Raw genomic sequence first — 18,745 nt, 5'->3', positions numbered from 1 at the left:
TTTATAAAGATTTATTTTATTAACTGTAAAAAATGTCATTTTAAGTCGGCGACAAAAAAAAAAGTAATTTTAAGTCAAAGTTTGTGCTTTGTAAAATAAAATAGAACATTCATAAACACACTTTTTATATAAAAAGGATAACTTAATTTGTTGACTCTTTGTTTTTGAACTTGTATATAATTTGTTGACTTTTGTCAACGATTTATATAAGCATGGTTGATCTAAACAAAGAAAACAATTGTGATCCTTTTAACTTTAGGGAAATATATACGTGTTTTTAATTTTCTAAAATATCCCTTATATATTAAAAGGGAACCATTTTGAAGAAAAAACTGATGTGTCAGCATTACAGAACTCAGAACACATCTAATCATTTAACTCTCAAAACATCTAATTATTTACGATTATGTGCTATTGCATTTATTTAAAAAAAAAAATCCGATTAAAAAAAACCCCTACCCGAAGAGCCACAAGCCGCACAACATATCCCCTCACCTATATATTAGGGATTCTTCTTTACATTCAATAATTTTCACATGACTTCTTGCTAAGCTTTACATCTTTTATTTCTCATCATTGGTTTCGATAAGATATTTTTTAAGGTTACACAAGTACAGTGTCATTTCTTTACACATACAACTCCTCACTAATAAAATCTATCTTAAATTTGAACAGGAGGAAGCTGTTATGCTACACGTACCAAACCAAATAACCAACTGGACTCGATAAAGATTTTGTTTCAGTAAGAGAATTAAACTAAGCCGTGAAGACTACAAAACTAATACTCTTTTAGAGTAAAGGATTTCATTATCAATAAAAAAAATATGTATTTAAAAAATATTTTAATATTTCATTATCATGTGTATCTTATTCGAATTAAATTAATTTAAAGCACACCTCTTTATTCATCACATACACATTATAGCCTTATATCAAAAACTATATATATTATCCTAATACCAATTACATAAAGTCCATATATAATAATTACATTTTCGTAAAACATATGTTTTTTTCTCCTTCTTATAAATATGTTTTAACTTTAAACCTACTACGGATTAATATGTTTAGTTCTACAAACTACAACTAAATATTCTCTAACACTTAAAATTCACACTCTAATCTTATATGAGAATGAAATGCATACAAAAATAGTATAAAACGGAAATATATTTATTTTGATGATTTTGTAAATAACGAATATATAAATATTTGGATAAAATTTTAGAAAAAAAAAATAATAATTATTTATTATAAATATATACAATATATTATGTTTTTTTATTCCAAAAACTTTCGCTATTTTTGGATTATTTTTTCTATGATACTTCGGAGATTATCAGTATCAATTAAACAGAAAAAAAATATTTGATTACTAAGTAACTGCTAAATTCACTAGAAAAAAAGATTTTCTACTTCAATCGAAACAATTTACTTGGACGGAAGTAAATCTTTTAAAAAATTAAAACATAAACCCACATTAGACTTACTACCCCTATATATATGATATTCCTATCATCATCAATTCATCATTTCCACCAGTTCACTCTTTCGAATCTACAGATAAGTAAATCGACCATAATTAAATTATAGGAAATTAAATTTTAATTGGGATACTCCCGTGCAACGCACGGATCCTATACCTAGTTTATTAGTAAGATTCTTTTGTAGTTTAGTTTTTTTATTTTATTCTATAAATATTTCAGAAACTGTAAAAATATTCTTTTGTACTTTGCAATTTTCATTTGTTTTCATTTAGAAAAAAAACCCCATATTTTCTACAATAGGAATACTATCTCCAGTAAAAGACACAAATGTATTATACGCTTTGAAGCAAGTACCCTACAGTTTTTTTTGTTAACTAGTATATATTTTCAATAGATTTTAAAACGAAGATTTAGAGATATCTAAATTTGTTTCTTCAAGAAACATATTTATAAATAAAGAAAAAATTGTTCAAAAAAAAAAGAAAAAAAAAAGAGAAAGACGGTAGTGTAGTGCCCTAGTGGATATATTAGTTTTTGTCTTTATGATATCAAGTAGAGTCAGATATCTGTCCCGTTTGATAATTCTCGGATACGGACAAAGTCAAAGACTTATGTATGGCACGTGAAGAGAGTCTTCAAAGCAAAGACGTGGTGGGTCAGCGTGGAGAAGTGTCAACACAATTTTAAGTGAATTCAGAAGCCAGCTAAGCATATCCATGAGAGTGTCAACACAGTTTTAAGTGAATTCAGAAGCCAGTTAAGCATATCCATGATCAGACATACACTTCAACTTCTTCTAGATCACGTGAGATCATATTAGAAACGGTCAAACCTTCTATTCTCTTTTCATTTGTCTAACCTTTGACTTAAGTTATACCTCATTTTCTCCTTTACTCCATTTCTTTCCTAACTTTTTTTTTATAACTTTTTTTCCAAATTATAGAAATCAATAATATCCCAAGAAAATTAATTCTGTCTTGTATTAGGTGAATTTCTCATTGATTCTCTCTTTTAAATGTTGGATTTCATGTGTACATCTTTTTTATATAATAATACAGATTAACAGAGTTATTTTGCTATATGTTTTTTCCTATTCTATGTGTCAAAAAGACTGTTGAAAAAATCATATGTATAGTTTGACTAGTAGTGACCGTAATCCTTTATACAATACTCATTATTGAATAGTGTTTAAATAAGTTTTGGGTTGTTAATTAACAACAATTTTTGAACGTTTGCATAATTTATAAATGAAGCAACACGAATTGAAGAGTGCGACTTTGACGAGTGATCACCATTTTGTGAAATTTGTGAAATCATTATTTTTTTATCATCTAATTATAATCCTTAAAAAAAAAAGTTTCTGACCACTGTGCAATTTAATCATAGGACAGAATGATTTACCATAGGTTGTTCGAATCAAAATGTTATTGTAATGTTACACATGTCTATTGGCATAACTCTCAAAATTGATTTTCTGATTGAGTATAGAAAGGTAAAAGATATATACTTTTGAGTTTCGAAACGATGGATCTAGTCATCAAGTAGAAAGACAAATTAATCTCTCTATTCATGACTGTGAAGGCCATCATTGCTCAAATAATATAACATGTGAAATCATAAGATAAATTAAAGGCACGTGATTTATTCTAAGCCAATCAGTCACGCACGTACCTAGATGATTTAAAACGCATAAAAACATGTTTAAATTTTTTGATTGTAAACTGTGTTAAAAAGGAACAATTGATAAGCACAATCTTTAATTAAATAAATACTACTACCAAACACCAAAAAAAAAAAGAAGAAGCAGTTCTTGAAAAGGCGTCATGTATGATGAAATGATTAAAAATACTATACTACTATTATGTTTAAAGAAATGTCATTATCATCTAAACACAGAACAAAAATGATAAAAAAAAACAAAAGATGTCATTGTCGACATCAAAAAACATTCGAGGAAATAAAGCACGTGTTTCCAAAAAAGACCAGATAATAAAACGACCCCGTGTCTGAAGAGTGTGCCAGCTTAGCAAGCCACGTAGATATTTTGAAAAACACGGAGCCATCGTATAAATAGAGCTTCTTTCCACTTTCAGTCTCCCAAACTCACACCAAAATCAAAACCTGTTCATCTATCTCTCCAGGTGCTTCTAAAAAACACTCTCAAGAGTCACACAAGAACCCAAAAAAAATAATAAAAAGAAGATTCGAAATTCAAGATCGAAATCGACAGTTTGGGTATGCATTATCCTAACAACAGAACCGAATTCGTCGGAGCTCCAGCCTCAACCCGGATCCATTACCAAAAGGAACAGCTGTCACCGGAGCAAGAGCTTTCAGTTATAGTCTCCGCTTTGCAGCACGTCATGTCAGGGGAAAACGATACGACGCCGTTTCATGGTTTTTCCGGGGACAGCACAGTGATAAGCGCGGGAATGCCTCGTTCTGATTCCGACACTTGTCAAGTGTGTAGGATCGAAGGATGTCTCGGCTGCGACTACTTTTTCACGCCAAATCAGAGGATTGAAAATATTCAACAAGAGGAAGAGATCACTAGCGGTAGTAGAAAAGGGAGCTCCGCGGCGGCGGCGGCGGCAGCGAAGAAGTCGGAAGGCGGCGGGAAAATCAGGAAGAGGAAGAACAAGAAGAATGGTTTCAGAGGAGTTAGGCAGAGACCTTGGGGAAAATTTGCAGCTGAGATCAGGGATCCTAAGAGAGCCACACGTGTTTGGCTTGGCACTTTCGAAACCGCTGAGGATGCGGCTCGAGCTTATGACAAAGCCGCCATTGGATTCCGTGGGCCAAGAGCTAAACTCAACTTCCCCTTTGTGGACTACACTTCTTCTGTTTCATCTCCAGTTGCTGCTGATGATATAGGAGCAAACGCGAGTGTAAGTGCGAGCGCGAGCGTGAGTGCCACGGATTCTGTAGAAGCAGAGCAATGGCGCGGAGGAGAAGGAGGGGACTGCAATATGGAAGAATGGATGAATATGATGATGATGATGGACTTTGGGAATGGAGATTCTTCGGATTCAGGAAACACTATTGCTGATATGTTCCAGTGATAAGAGTGCCACTAGCTAGCTTGTTCAAAGTGAACCAAACAAACTCATTGGTTTGTTGTTATATGCCTTGTAGATTCTTTGGACTATATTTGGGAAAAGGACATGTAATTAGTAGCCTCAATTTTGTGTGTTGTAGTCAATTCGATGTTTATCTCATAACAAAAAAAGAACTGAGCTAAACTTATCTGAGGAGAGTAAATAAAGGAGTTAAATTACAAACAAATAGTCAAATTTGTTTATAAAGGAGAAAACTATAATTGGTGATTACAGAAAGAAACAAAGAGACATCTCTTCTTTTACAATGCGTCGCGTGCTGCAATCCGACAAACAATTGCATCTCCGAGAGAGGAAACCCCAAGTTCTTGGCTAGTTATCTTATAATGCTGAAAGAATTTGATGTGAGAGAGATCATTCCTATAATACAGGATGCTAACTAAAAGGGTTTTTTTTTAACTTTTACCAAAAAACATTACCTTTAGTATATTGGCTTGATTTGCATGTGTCTTCAATTCCTCCAAATCGATCTCCTTCCCGTTGATCAATTTCGCTACCTCTTCCATCTGGTTTTGATCTCAAAACATGTCATGGTCGATAAACATAACTGAAAAAAAAGTAAGTCAGTTCTTAGATGGTTGAAGAGATTATGACCTCGACAGGAGAAGCATTGAAACGGGCAGCTAGAATGTAAGTAGAAGTCTCAGAAATCCCACATCGTTTCAATGATTCTGTGATCTAGTTGAAAAAAGAAACGAACAACAATGTTAGATAAGTCTGAGAAAACTACTATTCTTAATGACAATTCAACCAAACCAGAGAAACTTGATTAATGAAAGACTCTCTAACCAACTCACAATAGCTAGAATCTGCTGCATTATAAGTCCTAGGCTAAAGCTTGACCAACAGAACTAAAGCCATTTGCTTATCAGAAGTAGACAGGAATGGCTAAAGAAGCAGAAGAAAAGATTGTTCTTACATGCTTAGATCCGGAGTAATTGTAAACGAGCTCAGAATGAAGAGTTCGGGTTGATAAGGAACCGCGTGAGTTGGAGACAAGTGCTTTCTGAGCAGCAGCCAATAGAGGGAAAATGTCTGGAATCTGATGATGATACACACAATACGTTAAGCTGAAGAAATCTAAGAATTCCGTTTAGAATGTGAAAACGGAAGATACAACAATAAAAAAAAACTTACAAGTAATGCATTGAGAAATGAGACTTCAACCTTCAAACTTCCATCTAGTATCGAAGTCAAGAGCTCCCTGAAACACTCAAATGTTTAAGTTTCAGATCTCACCCCACACAAAATCAAAACTTGGGGGAAGATAAAGGAAGAGGCTTTAAACTAAACAGAGTTTCCCCAAATTGTTTATAAGTCCCTGATTAAGAAGTTTCAATCAAGTAAACAAACACAATCTAGTAACGCAAATTTTATCTTCTCATAACCAAATCAAGAATTGCTGAGTTATGGAAAAAAAAAATCGAGAAAGAGAGAGAGAGAGAGTACTTGGAGTTGGTGACATCGGAGAAGAGGGAGACAGAGAGAGTGTTTCCACGGTCAAGATGGAAAACCTTCATAGCTTAAATCGGCGGCGAAAATAAGAAGGAAGATTTAGGGTTTTTTACTTCGCCGGAGATAGATGATTTCATTCGGCGAAGTCAGAAGAAGACTATTCAAATATTAGTACCTCTTCCTTCTAGAACATCTTCATAAGAAGAAAGAAAAAAAAAACATACGCGCCAGGAAGGGGTCGAACCTTCAACTTTCTGCTTAGGAAACAGACGCTCTATCCACTGAGCTACAGGCGCTCGTCATGTTCTCTATTCTCAGTTAATAAATATCTAATAAACATATTCACTGAACTAGAGCCATTGCTTATCTTAACTTAAACCGTTAAATTTGATTTTAGAAAAGAACTCACATATTGGGCCGGGGTCGATCTTAAAGGGCCTACTCCGTTGATTTTGTGCCCAAGTTGTCCGATAAGCGGCTAAACGTAAACACGAAACAGAGTAGAAGAAGGAAACAACAAACAAAGTGGTGAGGATTGAGGAAGATTTCTTGGATTAGAAGAGATAGTGAAACCCATATAAAAAGGCTGCACCATGAACACAAGTTATTCATATTTTTTCTTACGAAAGCAATCTAAGTCTAGACAGAAGAAAGATAGTTACATCGAGAGAGAAAGAATGGGAAGTGTATTTCGTGTAGTGAAACCATTATTGGGGTTTGTGCCAGAGGTACAAAGTGGTAACTTGGAGAAGAACGTTCCGTTGAGGAAGAGGGTCATCTACACTCTGACCGCTCTCTTCTTGTTTCTCGTTTGTAGTCAGCTTCCTCTCTACGGCATCCACTCCATGACCGGTGCCGATCCCTTCTACTGGACGCGTGCCACTCTCGCATCGAGCCGCGGCACCGTCATGAGCTAGGTATCTGTCCAATCCTCACATCAGGGCTCGTCATTCAGCTATTGACTGGCTCAAAGATCATTCAGCTCCCCAATGAGGATCGCGCTCTGGCCCAGAAGCTTCTTGGCATTCTAATCGCCCTTGGTCAAGCCATGGCATATGTTCTTTCTGGAATGTACGGTCCTGTTGCGCAGCTCGGTCTCGGAAACGCAGTACTCATCGTCCTGCAGCTTGTCTTCGCCGTAATCATCGTTATCTGCCTCGACGAGCTTCTCCAAAAGGGATACGGTCTTGGCTCAGCGATCTCCCTTTTCATAACGACCAATCTCTGCGAAAGCGTTATCTGGAAAGCGTGTAGCCCTGTCATCATCACACGCTCCTATAGACCAGAGTTCGAAGGTGCTGTGGTCTCGCTCTTCCATAACCTGATAACCAAGTCCAGCAGCATTCGACAAGCTTTCTTCAGGCAAAGCCTTCTAAACGTTACAAACTTGCTCGCAACGGTTTTGGTCTTCCTCATCGTCGTCTACATCCAAGGTTTCCGCGTTGTCTTGCCAGTTAGGTCAAAGGATCGCCGTGGTGGTCAAGCTAACTACCCGATCAAGCTATTCTACACCTCCAACATGCCTATCATACTCCAATCTGCGCTCGTCTCAAATATCTACTTCATCTCTCTGCTTCTTCACCGTAACTTCAGTGGCAACTTCTTGGTGAACTTACTTGGGCAGTGGAGAGAGTCCGTACCAGTCGGTGGTCTTGCTTACTTGATCACAGCTCCAGTAAGCTTGACGGACATGGCAGCTCATCCCTTCCACGCACTCTTTTACATAGTCTTCATGCTCTCTGCTTGCGCGTTTCTCTCGGTGACGTGGATTCAAGTCTCGGGAAGCTCTGCTAGAGACGTAAACAGCTCAAGGAGCAACACATGGTGATGTCTGGACACAGAGACTCCAATCTGCAAAAGGAGCTCAACCGTTATATCCCAACAGCAGCCGCCTTTGGAGGAATGTGCATTGGTGCACTCACTGTTCTCGCCGACCTCACGGGAGCCATTGGCTCAGGGACCGGAATCTTACTTGCCGTCACAACCATATATCAGCTTCTCGATACTTTTGACAAGGAAAAAGCCATCTAGACCTAGTGAGGTCCTGCCCCTACACCATCTTGTTGAAACATCAATGACTTCCTAGTTAAGATCCATGCAACTTTTTATTTTATGTCAAGTGCACATTCCTTTCATGTCAATAAATAATAATAACAAAATTATTGAGAAACATGCGTTGTCTGCCCAAGTATTGGAGTTGGAGGGTTATCACCGATTTTTTACTTTTTTTTTTTGGTAGGAACCGATTTTTTACTTTCTTGTTCCTGTGTCTTGTTTTCTTCATATAAAGTAGTCAAACCGTCAACGAGTCTGACCAACCAAAAAATAGTTTAGTCCTTTAGTTCAGACTAACCCTATCAACACGAACCAATGGGCCGAATGAATTTTAATGGACCTAATAATTCTATAATAACATAGCCTACCAAATAACTGTCTAAATGGTTAAGAATCTTAAGATGATAAACAACAAGAAACAGAAGCTTAACGAAACTCTCTCTTGTTTCTTTATTTGTTTTTTGGTAAAAGCATTTGTTTTTTTCTTTTCTTTTCCAAAAATAAACACACGAGAGTTTTTGTTATTGCCCTAAACACTTCTTTTTGCAATAGATATAGACTTCAACTAGCTAGTAAATTACGAGGTTGGATATCACTATATCAGTAGAAAGATATAAGATACAATGTTTTCATTAGCTTCGTAAAGGTGCCTCGTTGCAAATGAGAGTGTTACATAATAGTATAATACTTATATGCTAATATATATAGCAAATACATTCGGTATTCACATATTTCTTTTGTATTATTAATTCTGATATACATTTCCTAGTTTTCTTATTGTCCAGTTTATCGACTGTTGTCACTTGTCACATACCAGAGCAACATATTATTCGAACCTTATTATAACATCTCATCGAAACGAACATCCAGCACGTACACGCCACATTTAAGTTTCTCATTTTAGTTATTAATGTTTGCCAAGTACTGTATAAAAAGGATGGATGTAACGTCCTCTATAGAAAACTACAAATCATCGAGATGTATATTTCTGAATAGTTTTTGCCCATCCAGCCATATATATCCTAACCTAAAACTAGAATCATCACGATTGCTTCGTTAGAAGACAACACCGACATTGACTAACGAGTAACGAAGTTGGTTTGAGTGTACGAAATGGAGTGGAAGTGGAAAGCAGCACGAAGTTCACAGAACCTCTTTTTTTATTGTTGTTTATTTATTTTAAATAGTATGTCACACAATAACAAGTGAATCCAAGATCCGTCCTTGTACATCGAGCCTTTGTTTTTGTTACGTTTTAATAATGCTGCTGATGGATTAATCATTCACAAGAAGACAAAACTTTCTCATATTTTGTAAACTGCAAGAGACAACGCTTGTTCACTATATGGGAGACCATTTATAGGATATTCACCCTAATTTCATATATAATATATATACAGAAGCAGACTACGTCACGCACATATTAATATATTCTTTTCTTTTCTCCCATTATCCATGTAAGAGATAAATGAGATATATATACACTTAGGTTAGGTATATATTATGCTAACATATTTATCAAAAAATTGGGAAGGTTCGAGACAATATATAGTAGTACTATACATCAGATACCATATGCAATAAGAAATAGTATAGAGTTAATTATATCCGTTTTGTCTGTAATTGTAAAAATGAGGTTTCTTGGTTGGCGTGGAGTAAGAAGAAGAGCAACGTGTGTGTATAATTACTGGTTACGGTTTGTCGGAAACCTAGTTGCGTGGGAACTCAAATTAGTAATTACATTTTGCAATTACAGCTATCATTGTCACATGCATGGGTCTTTTAAGATGTGTATAACTATGAGAATTAACTATTTATTAATCACACTCAGCCTCCAGTTTTATGTTATATTTGTTCTTTAGTTTTAGTTATGAACATAAACAAATCTTGTAAAACCTTTGGAGACTTTGGAAAGCCAACAATTATTACTATTTTTATCCCCGTTTCTATTAAAAGCATAAAACAACTATGTTAGGGAAATTTCTCAGAAATTGCATGAGACTATTTTGGAAATGCATGTGCATAAAACTTAAAACGTTCATGTGCTTAAGACATCCGATCCCTTTGCGTTAATTTAGGGTTTTATCTTCTCTAACAATTTAAATTAAAAGAAGTAGTAATGCAGTACTGTTTTGTGATCTTAATATAAAATGGCTCTTCTTGTGTATCAAGAGACCAAGCTTTTTTAACTTTTCCCNGGCAAACACGACGAAGAGAATGTCAACTCTAAGGGAAGAACTCAGTGAAGAGGATGATGATTCGCCGAGAAGCAAATCAAAAGGGTCGAGTGNTAATTAATAATCTAACCTTAGATCTTTGTGTGTGTGTGATCTATCAAACACAATAATAAATTTATATATATCTATTCATATTGGTATAAAATAAAAAGATGTGACTCCTACAATGTATCATATAAATAGAAACATTTTCCCTATAGAGACTACAACAAATACATACAGTAGAATACAAAAGAGAGAGAGAGAGAGAGAGAGAGAGAGAGAGAGAGAGAGAGAGAGAGAGAGAGAGAGAGAGAGAGAGAGAGAGAGAGAGAGAGAGAGAGAGAGAGAGAGAGAGAGAGAGAGAGAGAGAGAGAGAGAGAGAGAGAGAGAGAGAGAGAGAGAGAGAGAGAGAGAGAGAGAGAGAGAGAGAGAGAGAGAGAGAGAGAGAGAGAGAGAGAGAGAGAGAGAGAGAGAGAGAGAGAGAGAGAGAGAGAGAGAGAGAGAGAGAGAGAGAGAGAGAGAGAGAGAGAGAGAGAGAGAGAGAGAGAGAGAGAGAGAGAGAGAGAGAGAGAGAGAGAGAGAGAGAGAGAGAGAGAGAGAGAGAGAGAGAGAGAGAGAGAGAGAGAGAGAGAGAGAGAGAGAGAGAGAGATGGAGTGTTCGAACATGAAGCAACATCAGTACGGTTCATACGCAGAGCCGAGGATCTCATTTTCTAGCGGTTTCGCAGCTACTAAGCACGATATGATAAAGTACAAGGAGGCACCAGCATCGTCAGATGATTTTGAGTTCGGAGTCGAGAACTTCTCCATGACGACAGCAGATGAAATCTTCTTCGATGGCATGATCTTGCCTCTAAAAGAAGAGGCAAACACGACGAAGAGAATGTCAACTCTAAGGGAAGAACTCAGTGAAGAGGATGATGATTCGCCGAGAAGCAAATCAAAAGGGTCGAGTGGTTGGTGGAGAGAAAGATTAGGATTAGGATTCGTGAGATCCAAGAAAGATCACAAGAAAACTTCGTTTTATCACCATTAATCAGAAGCGATTAAATTCTTCAACCAACGGTTCTTTTGTTGTTTTTTCTTTTTCTTATTAAATCGTTGCGCTAATGTTTTTTTTTTTAGCTTCTTCTATTCGTAGAACTAATTTACTCTTTAATGTGTTTTCTCTGTTTTTTTTTTTTTCACTTCTTCACTGTTCCTCGCCGATGTAAAAATTGTTTGCGGTTGAAGAGTTTCTTCTATTTGTGTGTTTTGGTGCTTTTCTTTAAGGAGAAATTAATGACGACATAAATATCGAGTTTATTTTCCAACTTCTCATCGCCCCACACTTAATGAGAATTAACAAAATCAACCTTTCTACAACAACTCAGAGTCAGAGTATTCTCAACACTTAAATTTGTTTTCTTTCTGTTTATGGCAATTTTAGTTGAAGACGTGTAACAAGAAATTCAGATTTATTTGACCAAATGTCATTTTTTACAACATCCATAATCCATTTAATTTAAGCATTGAGATCGACTAATAGCAAAAAAAAAATCAAACAAAAGGCACAAGTCAAACTGATGAAAAAGGGCATGTGTGACACGAATTAAATAGAAATAATTTGAAAAGAGGCCATAGTGGTGAAGCACGGGTGCATGTTACGAAACGACGTCGTTTTCTAGCTCGACCTGTTCGTCTCGGTGTTTACGCTTTTTCTGCAAATTCTGTTTCTGGTATCATCATCAACATTTAAATTCCAATGGCGCATTTTAAATGTTTAATAATAAGAAATCCGAGATCCGTAAATTCTAAGAGCTACCCAAATCCAAAGCTAACGGTCTTTGAGCTTCTCTTATCATAAAGTTTGTTCCTTTTTTTTTGGCCATAAAAAATTGTTTCTTTTTCTTTCTATCAGAGTGTCTGAAAAAATTCAATGTCTTTCTCTTCTGATCTTTTCATCTCTCTCTAATCTATTTCTCTTTCTCAATCGAGGCAGCCATGGCCGAGGACCCTTCTTTCCTCCCCAAGGTACTTTTTTTGTGTGTCTGTGGTTGGTTATTTAACGCTTGTCCTGTTTTATATCTGCTCGTGAGTGGTCTGATCTGATTACGAGTTATCTTCTGTAGTTTTAGCTCCTTGTTGTTGTGTAATTTCATTATTCCTTTACTCTATAATCTATAAAAATTGATTCTTTCCGGCATTATAATATAAAAGATTCTGAGATTTTCTTGATTTTATAATTTATTCAGACAAAACTTTGGTACCCATTTGACTTAAAACAAACAAACAAGCTTATTAACACGAGGATGTATATAAATGTATTGTCTTTTGCAGGATAGTTTTGTCTTGAAGCTTCCTAAAAAGTCCTCACTTGTTTTGAGAATGGTCGTTCTCCTCTTTGTAATGGTTTGTGCTGTGTACATTTGCTCCATTTGTCTTAAACAAATAGGAGTCAGCCCAAACTATGGTTTCTTGAACGTTGAAGTGTTTGAGAGGCCTTGTCCTGAGCCTAACATTGAACCGTGGGACATTCCTTTTGTGCATTATCCTAAACCAAAGACATATAACAGGTAAAATGATAGATCAAAAAGTTTGAGACTTAATGATTCTCGGGTCTACGGTTACACTGATTAGTGATTTGTGGGGTTTTTGAATGTGTTAGGGATGAATGTTCTTGCCAACCAATTAGGTACTTTGCGATTCTCTCGATGCAGAGATCTGGTAGTGGCTGGTTTGAGACTTTACTTAACAATCATACTAATATAAGCTCCAATGGAGAGATATTTTCTGTGAAAGATAGGAGGGCTAATGTTTCCACCATTTTTGAGACTCTTGACAAAGTATATAATCTTGACTGGTTGAGTAGTGCCTCTAAGAACGAATGCACTTCCGCTGTTGGCTTCAAATGGATGCTTAATCAGGTAAAGTCACTGATATTCCCGGACATATTGTGACACATCTCTAGTCTTCCTTACTCGTATCTTTTCGACTCTGCTTGAATGCTTGCACAAAGAGATTGCTAGATTCCATCTTTGTCTACTGGTCACTGTTGCATATAACTAACTACTTGTGAGTTTAAAGTGATAGAATCTGGTTTAGATAAGAGCTACAATGTTTTAAACTTGAAAAAGATATATGTTTGCTTTTGCAATATAGTTGTAAAGTTGAGAATCATGTTGCAGGGACTGGTCTTAAAGAAAAGATAAGGTTGTAGTTTTGAATGACCTCTTTCCTTCTCTCAGTGCTCTTCACCTATTAGGGAGACTCTGAGGATATGTCATTTGTGAAAGAGACATGTTTTGATTTAGGGAGCTTCTATGTGGCCCTGTTGATGAGAGTAAAAGTTGGGACTGAGTAAAAGTTAGGTTGAATGAGTCTGTGATTTGATGGTGGAGGGAATTGAAGGATCCATGTAGTAGCAAGTGAACTAGTAAACATCCCAATAACTATATCTTATGATGGATTTTGCATCGTAAACATTGCAGGGTCTAATGAAACATCATGAAGAAATAGTAGAATACTTCAAAACCCGAGGCGTCTCTGCAGTTTTCCTATTCAGGAAAAACCTACTGCGCCGCATGATATCAGTACTCGCAAACTCTTACGACAGAGATGCTAAGCTGTTAAACGGGACTCACAAGTCTCACACCCATTCGGCCAAAGAAGCTGAGATATTGGCGGGTTACAAGCCAATGATCAACACAACACTTTTGATAACAGAGCTGAAGCAGATTCAAGATATGACTTCAAAAGCATTGGCTTACTTTAACACCACTCGACATATCCTTGTCTACTACGAAGATGTCGTCAAGAACCTCACGGTGATTTATTTACATCTTTATCTTATTGAAACTAGTTTCAGTCATTGGTTTTGTAAAATTATCTTATATATGTTGAAAATGATGCAGAGACTAGACGATGTACAGGAGTTTCTAAAGGTCCCAAAACGTAAGCTAAAGAGTCGGCAAGTGAAGATTCATGGAGGTACATTGTCACAACATGTACAGAATTGGGAAGAGATTCAGACTACACTAAAAGGAACCAGTTTCGAAAATTTCTTACTCCAAGAACACCGCAAATGATTTTTAAGTTTTGTATATATTATCAAAACCAAACCTTGTAGGAAATTTTGTTGTTTCTCTCTCTCTTTTTTTACCAATCTTCTTGTTCTGGCAGGGCCGTCTCTACCCCATGGCAGAGTAGGCAAATGCCATAGGTCCATCCCAAATATTAAAAAATTTCTTTAAGCAGAAGGGTCCAATTTTTTCAAAAAAAAAAACTTATTAAGGGTTTTTAGGTTTTTTAAAAATTTGACAGAGGTCCCATATTAGTTTAAGACGGGGAATCTTGCTATATGATTTGGTATTGATAAAAAGAAATTGACCACAGAGCGAGATTTTAAGATATTTTGTCAACCTCAATAACCCGAAACCGGTTAGAACCGAAATTAATTTCTGATTAAACCAAGTATACCCATCGAACCGAAAAGCTAATTCGAGATTGATTGATGGAAACCGAATTAAACCAACCTTGTAGGGGTTTTTGTTGTTTCTCTTTCACTTTTTTACTTTTTTTCCCAATCTTCATTATGATTTGGCATTGATCATAATTTTAAGCCACAGAGCGAGATTTTAAGATATTTTGTCAACCTCAACAACCAAAAACCGGTTAGAACCGAAATTAATTTCTGAGCAAACGAAGTATACCCGTCGAACCGGAAGGCTAATTGGAGATTGATTGAGTTAAACCGAAATAAACCACTCAGGCGTGCGGAGTTCAACACATGTTCGATACAAATTTGTTGATTTCAACTAGAAGAAGCGAAATTGGGATTTGGGAATAGCAACGTTTTGATGGTGTCTTTGTAGCTGGAAATTGCAAAGACACACTGAGTGAGAGAGAGAGAGAGGGAGAGAGTGAGAGAAGATGGAGGAGAAACGGCGCGATTCTGCTGGAACCCTAGCTTCTGGTGGTAGCACTGGAGATACTCCGTCATCTGAGCCGATGCCGGCGACACGGCGCCGTGGAGGAGGTTTGAAAAGGAAAGCGAATGCTCTTGGGGGTTCTAATTTCTCATCCTCTACGCCGTCTAAGAGGATGTTGACGCGTGAGAAGGCGATGCTTGCGTCTTTTTCTCCGGTGCATAATGGGCCTTTAACTAGAGCTCGTCAGGCTCCGAGTAATTTGCTTTCGGCGGCGGATGGGGTTAAGTCGGAGCTTTTGAATGTTGCGGTGGGTACGGATGGAGATAAGCCTAAGGAGGAGGAAGAGCTTAATAAGGCGATCCGTGAGTGGGAGGCTTTGGAGGCTAAGATCGAAGCTGATTTCGATGCTATTAGATCTCGTGACACTAATGTTCATGTCGTGCCTAATCATTGCGGTTTGTGTTCTTCTACTTCTTCCTGCTTTTTTTTTTTTTTGGTTGAGACTGAAACCAAATTATTCATCTTTTTAACATTTGTCACTGTTTTGCTCTTTGCAAATTTCGAAACTTTATATGGAGATAGACTTTCCCAAAGTAGGCCAAGTAAAGAATTTGAGGTAGTCTAGATTTTGGTTCTGGAACTCCTCTCACTGGGAATGTATATAGTGTGTTTGATGCATTCCAGATGAAGTTATACTGTCACACCTTGTGATACTAGAACAAATTTCATTCTTTAAGACTGATTGAAGTAGAATGTGAATGCTCATTTTTATCATTCAGAACTGATGCTCCTAGTCCTTATCTTGTGGTAATGTTGAGCTAGAAAGTAATATGATATCTAGGTTTAGATTTTGAGTTGTTGGTGTTGTTTAATCTTACATAATTTTGCACTATCCCATTTTGAGTAGTCTGTAAATTGGGTTCCTGTTCTTCAAATTCTTTGAAGGTTGGTTTTCATGGGAAAAAATTCACCCGCTTGAGGAGCGTTCATTACCCTCTTTCTTTAATGGCAAGTTGGAAGGTCGCACTTCTGAGGTATATATGGAAATACGGAATTGGATCATGAGGAAGTTTCATTCCAATCCGAACATACAAATAGAACTAAAAGACTTAACAGAACTCGAGGTTGGAGACTCGGAGGCAAAGCAAGAGGTGATGGAATTCTTGGACTACTGGGGCTTAATCAATTTCCACCCATTTCCACCAGCAGATACTGGTTCTACGGCTCCTGATCATGATGATTTAGAGGATAAGGAGTCACTGCTTAACAGTTTATATCGATTTCAAGCTGATGAGGCTTGCCCTCCTATTGTCCACAAGCCTCGTCTTACAGCACAAGCTACACCATCAGGGTTGTTTCCAGATCCGATTGCTGCTGAGGAATTGCTGAAACAAGAGGGTCCAGCAGTCGAATATCACTGCAATTCTTGTTCAGCTGATTGCTCTCGCAAGCGCTACCACTGCCCGAAACAGGTGTTTTATCTCTCTACTTATTTTCATTTCATCCATAGAAATGGATATTACTGCGTTCTTTTAGGTATTTTTCTACTATAATCTTTTTATTTAAAACTTAAATGCTAATACTGAGTTTTTGACAGGCAGATTTTGACTTATGTACGGAATGCTTTAACAGTGGCAAGTTCAGCTCAGATATGTCATCTTCTGATTTCATACTAATGGAGCCTGCTGAGGCCCCTGGCGTTGGTAGTGGGAAGTGGACTGATCAAGAGACTCTTCTTCTCCTTGAAGCTTTAGAAATCTTCAAGGAAAATTGGAATGAGATTGCAGAGCATGTTGCTACAAAAACAAAAGCTCAATGTATGCTTCATTTTCTTCAAATGCCAATTGAGGATGCATTTCTTGATCAAATTGACCACAAAGATCCAAGCACAAAAGACACGACAGATTTAGCTGTGTCTAAAGATGATAAATCTGTTCCAAAAGATACACCTGAAGAGGCAGAGAATAAGACACGTGTTGATGAAGATGAGACTATGAAGGAAGTTCCAGAACCAGAAGTGGACAATGAAGGAAAAGTCTCTCAGGAATCTTCCAAACCTGAAGAAGAAACTAATGAAGTGGAAGCAGACCAGAAAACACCCAAACTAGAAACCGTCACTGATGAAAGATGTAAGGATGAGACTGACGAAAACATTGCTCTGAAAGCTCTTGCTGAAGCTTTTGAAGATGTTGGTTATTCCTCCACACCTGAAGCCTCGTTTTCCTTTGCTGATTTAGGAAACCCTGTCATGGGACTGGTAAGTAGTTTATGCAACACAGAAACTTTGCATTCATGGGGACTGCTAAGATTCTTCTTAATTTACAAACGCCCCCTCTTTCCTTTCTGATCTTGCAAGGTTTTTTTTTTTTTTTTNGATTGGCAGGATCTGATGTTGCTACTGCGTCAGCCCGGGCTTCCATAAAATCTCTTCAGAGTAATTCGGGACTGTTGCTTGCTACAAGACATTGTTACATTCTAGAAGATCCACCAGACAACAAGAAGGAATCAACTGAATCTAAAAGGTTTCGCAGTTATACGATAATCTTTCTCAACATTCTATGTTTTTGTTCTGCTCTCAATCTTTTGGAGATATGGGTTGTTTTTTCTTAAATCTAAAACTAGCAAGACATTTGCAGTGCGGATGCAGAGGATAATGATGAAAATGTCCATAAAGATGAGCAACCAGAAAAAAAAAACCAGAAAGCAGAAGACGTCTCCTTGAATCCAGATGATAGGGAAATGCCGGATACTGACACAGGTAAAGAAAATCAGAATTCAGTCTCTGAAGAAAAGCAACCTGGCTCTCGAACTGAAAATTCTACTACAAAACCAGATGCCGTACAAGAAAAAAGATCAAGTAAGCCAGTCACAACTGACACTTCAGAGAAACCAGCGGATGTTATGTGTCAATCGCAGGACAAATGTTCAGGGAAGGAGCTTCAAGAACCTTTGAAGGATGGGAATAAGCTTTGTAGTGAAAATAAAGACGCCTCTCAAGCAACTGTCTCCCAGTCAGCGGCAGATGATGCTTCTCAGCCAGAAGCATCAAAAGATGTGGAGATGAAAGATACACTACAGTCAGAGAAGGATCCTCAAGATGTGGTCCAAACAGTAGGAGAGGAGGTTCAACAGGCTATGGAGGAGGGTGCAAAGGATGTTCTTAGTCCTCCAGACACGTCTGTTGTTCAGCAGCCCATTGGATCAGCTTCTGCAACGGAAAATGGAACAGCTGGTTCTCTCTCTCTCTCCCACTCTCTCTACACATGAAAACTTTACCTGTACAGCATGATTCTTGTATATCTTATTGGGTTATTGTCTAAATACTGTTTTGCAGGTGAAAGTCCAAAGAAAGAAGGAAAGAAAGAGAAGGATGTTTGTGAAGGGACAAAAGACAAACATAACATCGAGAAGCTTAAGCGCGCAGCTATCTCCGCTATCTCAGCCGCAGCAGTAAAGGCAAAGAATCTTGCAAAGCAAGAAGAAGATCATATCAGACAACTTTC

General features: G+C 37.1%; 5 protein-coding genes, 1 non-coding gene and 1 pseudogene across 6 annotated transcripts in view; 5 read left to right on the top strand and 2 right to left on the bottom strand.

The window, feature by feature from the left end:
• Nucleotides 3,596–4,670, top strand: LOC104716700 (ethylene-responsive transcription factor ERF109). Its single transcript, XM_010434117.2, has one exon. It carries the CDS (start codon nucleotides 3,725–3,727, stop codon nucleotides 4,547–4,549), a length of 825 nt encoding a protein of 274 aa, XP_010432419.1. The 5' UTR covers nucleotides 3,596–3,724; the 3' UTR covers nucleotides 4,550–4,670.
• Nucleotides 4,721–6,222, bottom strand: LOC104716698 (EKC/KEOPS complex subunit Tprkb-like). The gene is made up of 6 exons (XM_010434116.1): nucleotides 6,053–6,222; nucleotides 5,741–5,807; nucleotides 5,523–5,645; nucleotides 5,198–5,281; nucleotides 5,023–5,109; nucleotides 4,721–4,932 (listed from the first exon to the last, which is right to left on the bottom strand). The coding sequence occupies exons 1-6, from the start codon at nucleotides 6,121–6,123 to the stop codon at nucleotides 4,846–4,848; spliced, it is 519 nt and encodes a 172-aa protein (XP_010432418.1). The 5' UTR covers nucleotides 6,124–6,222; the 3' UTR covers nucleotides 4,721–4,845.
• On the bottom strand, nucleotides 6,282–6,354 carry TRNAR-CCU. Its single transcript has one exon. It is a non-coding gene; the product is annotated as a tRNA-Arg (tRNA).
• On the top strand, nucleotides 6,403–8,100 carry LOC104716699 (annotated as a pseudogene).
• LOC104716697 lies at nucleotides 10,936–11,586 on the top strand. Its single transcript, XM_010434115.2, has one exon. The coding sequence runs from the start codon at nucleotides 10,982–10,984 to the stop codon at nucleotides 11,366–11,368; it is 387 nt and encodes a 128-aa protein (XP_010432417.1). The 5' UTR covers nucleotides 10,936–10,981; the 3' UTR covers nucleotides 11,369–11,586.
• LOC104716696 lies at nucleotides 11,988–14,545 on the top strand. The gene is made up of 5 exons (XM_010434114.2): nucleotides 11,988–12,345; nucleotides 12,652–12,887; nucleotides 12,980–13,238; nucleotides 13,803–14,138; nucleotides 14,226–14,545. The coding sequence occupies exons 1-5, from the start codon at nucleotides 12,316–12,318 to the stop codon at nucleotides 14,397–14,399; spliced, it is 1,035 nt and encodes a 344-aa protein (XP_010432416.1). The 5' UTR covers nucleotides 11,988–12,315; the 3' UTR covers nucleotides 14,400–14,545.
• LOC104716695 (SWI/SNF complex subunit SWI3D-like) overlaps nucleotides 15,120–18,745 on the top strand; it is a 5,623-nt gene continuing 1,997 nt past the window's right edge. The window contains exons 1-5 of the mRNA XM_010434112.2: nucleotides 15,120–15,697; nucleotides 16,188–16,714; nucleotides 16,840–17,503; nucleotides 17,599–17,764; nucleotides 17,879–18,474. Coding sequence (XP_010432414.1) covers nucleotides 15,244–15,697; nucleotides 16,188–16,714; nucleotides 16,840–17,503; nucleotides 17,599–17,764; nucleotides 17,879–18,474 — 2,407 coding nt within the window. The 5' untranslated portion in view covers nucleotides 15,120–15,243. The remainder of the gene's footprint in view (nucleotides 15,698–16,187; nucleotides 16,715–16,839; nucleotides 17,504–17,598; nucleotides 17,765–17,878; nucleotides 18,475–18,745) is intronic.

This window comes from Camelina sativa, chromosome 10 (assembly GCF_000633955.1).
Source record: "Camelina sativa cultivar DH55 chromosome 10, Cs, whole genome shotgun sequence".
NCBI lineage: Eukaryota > Viridiplantae > Streptophyta > Magnoliopsida > Brassicales > Brassicaceae > Camelina > Camelina sativa.
Note: the sequence above shows the minus strand (reverse complement) of the source record. Positions and strands in the feature narration are given on the sequence as shown.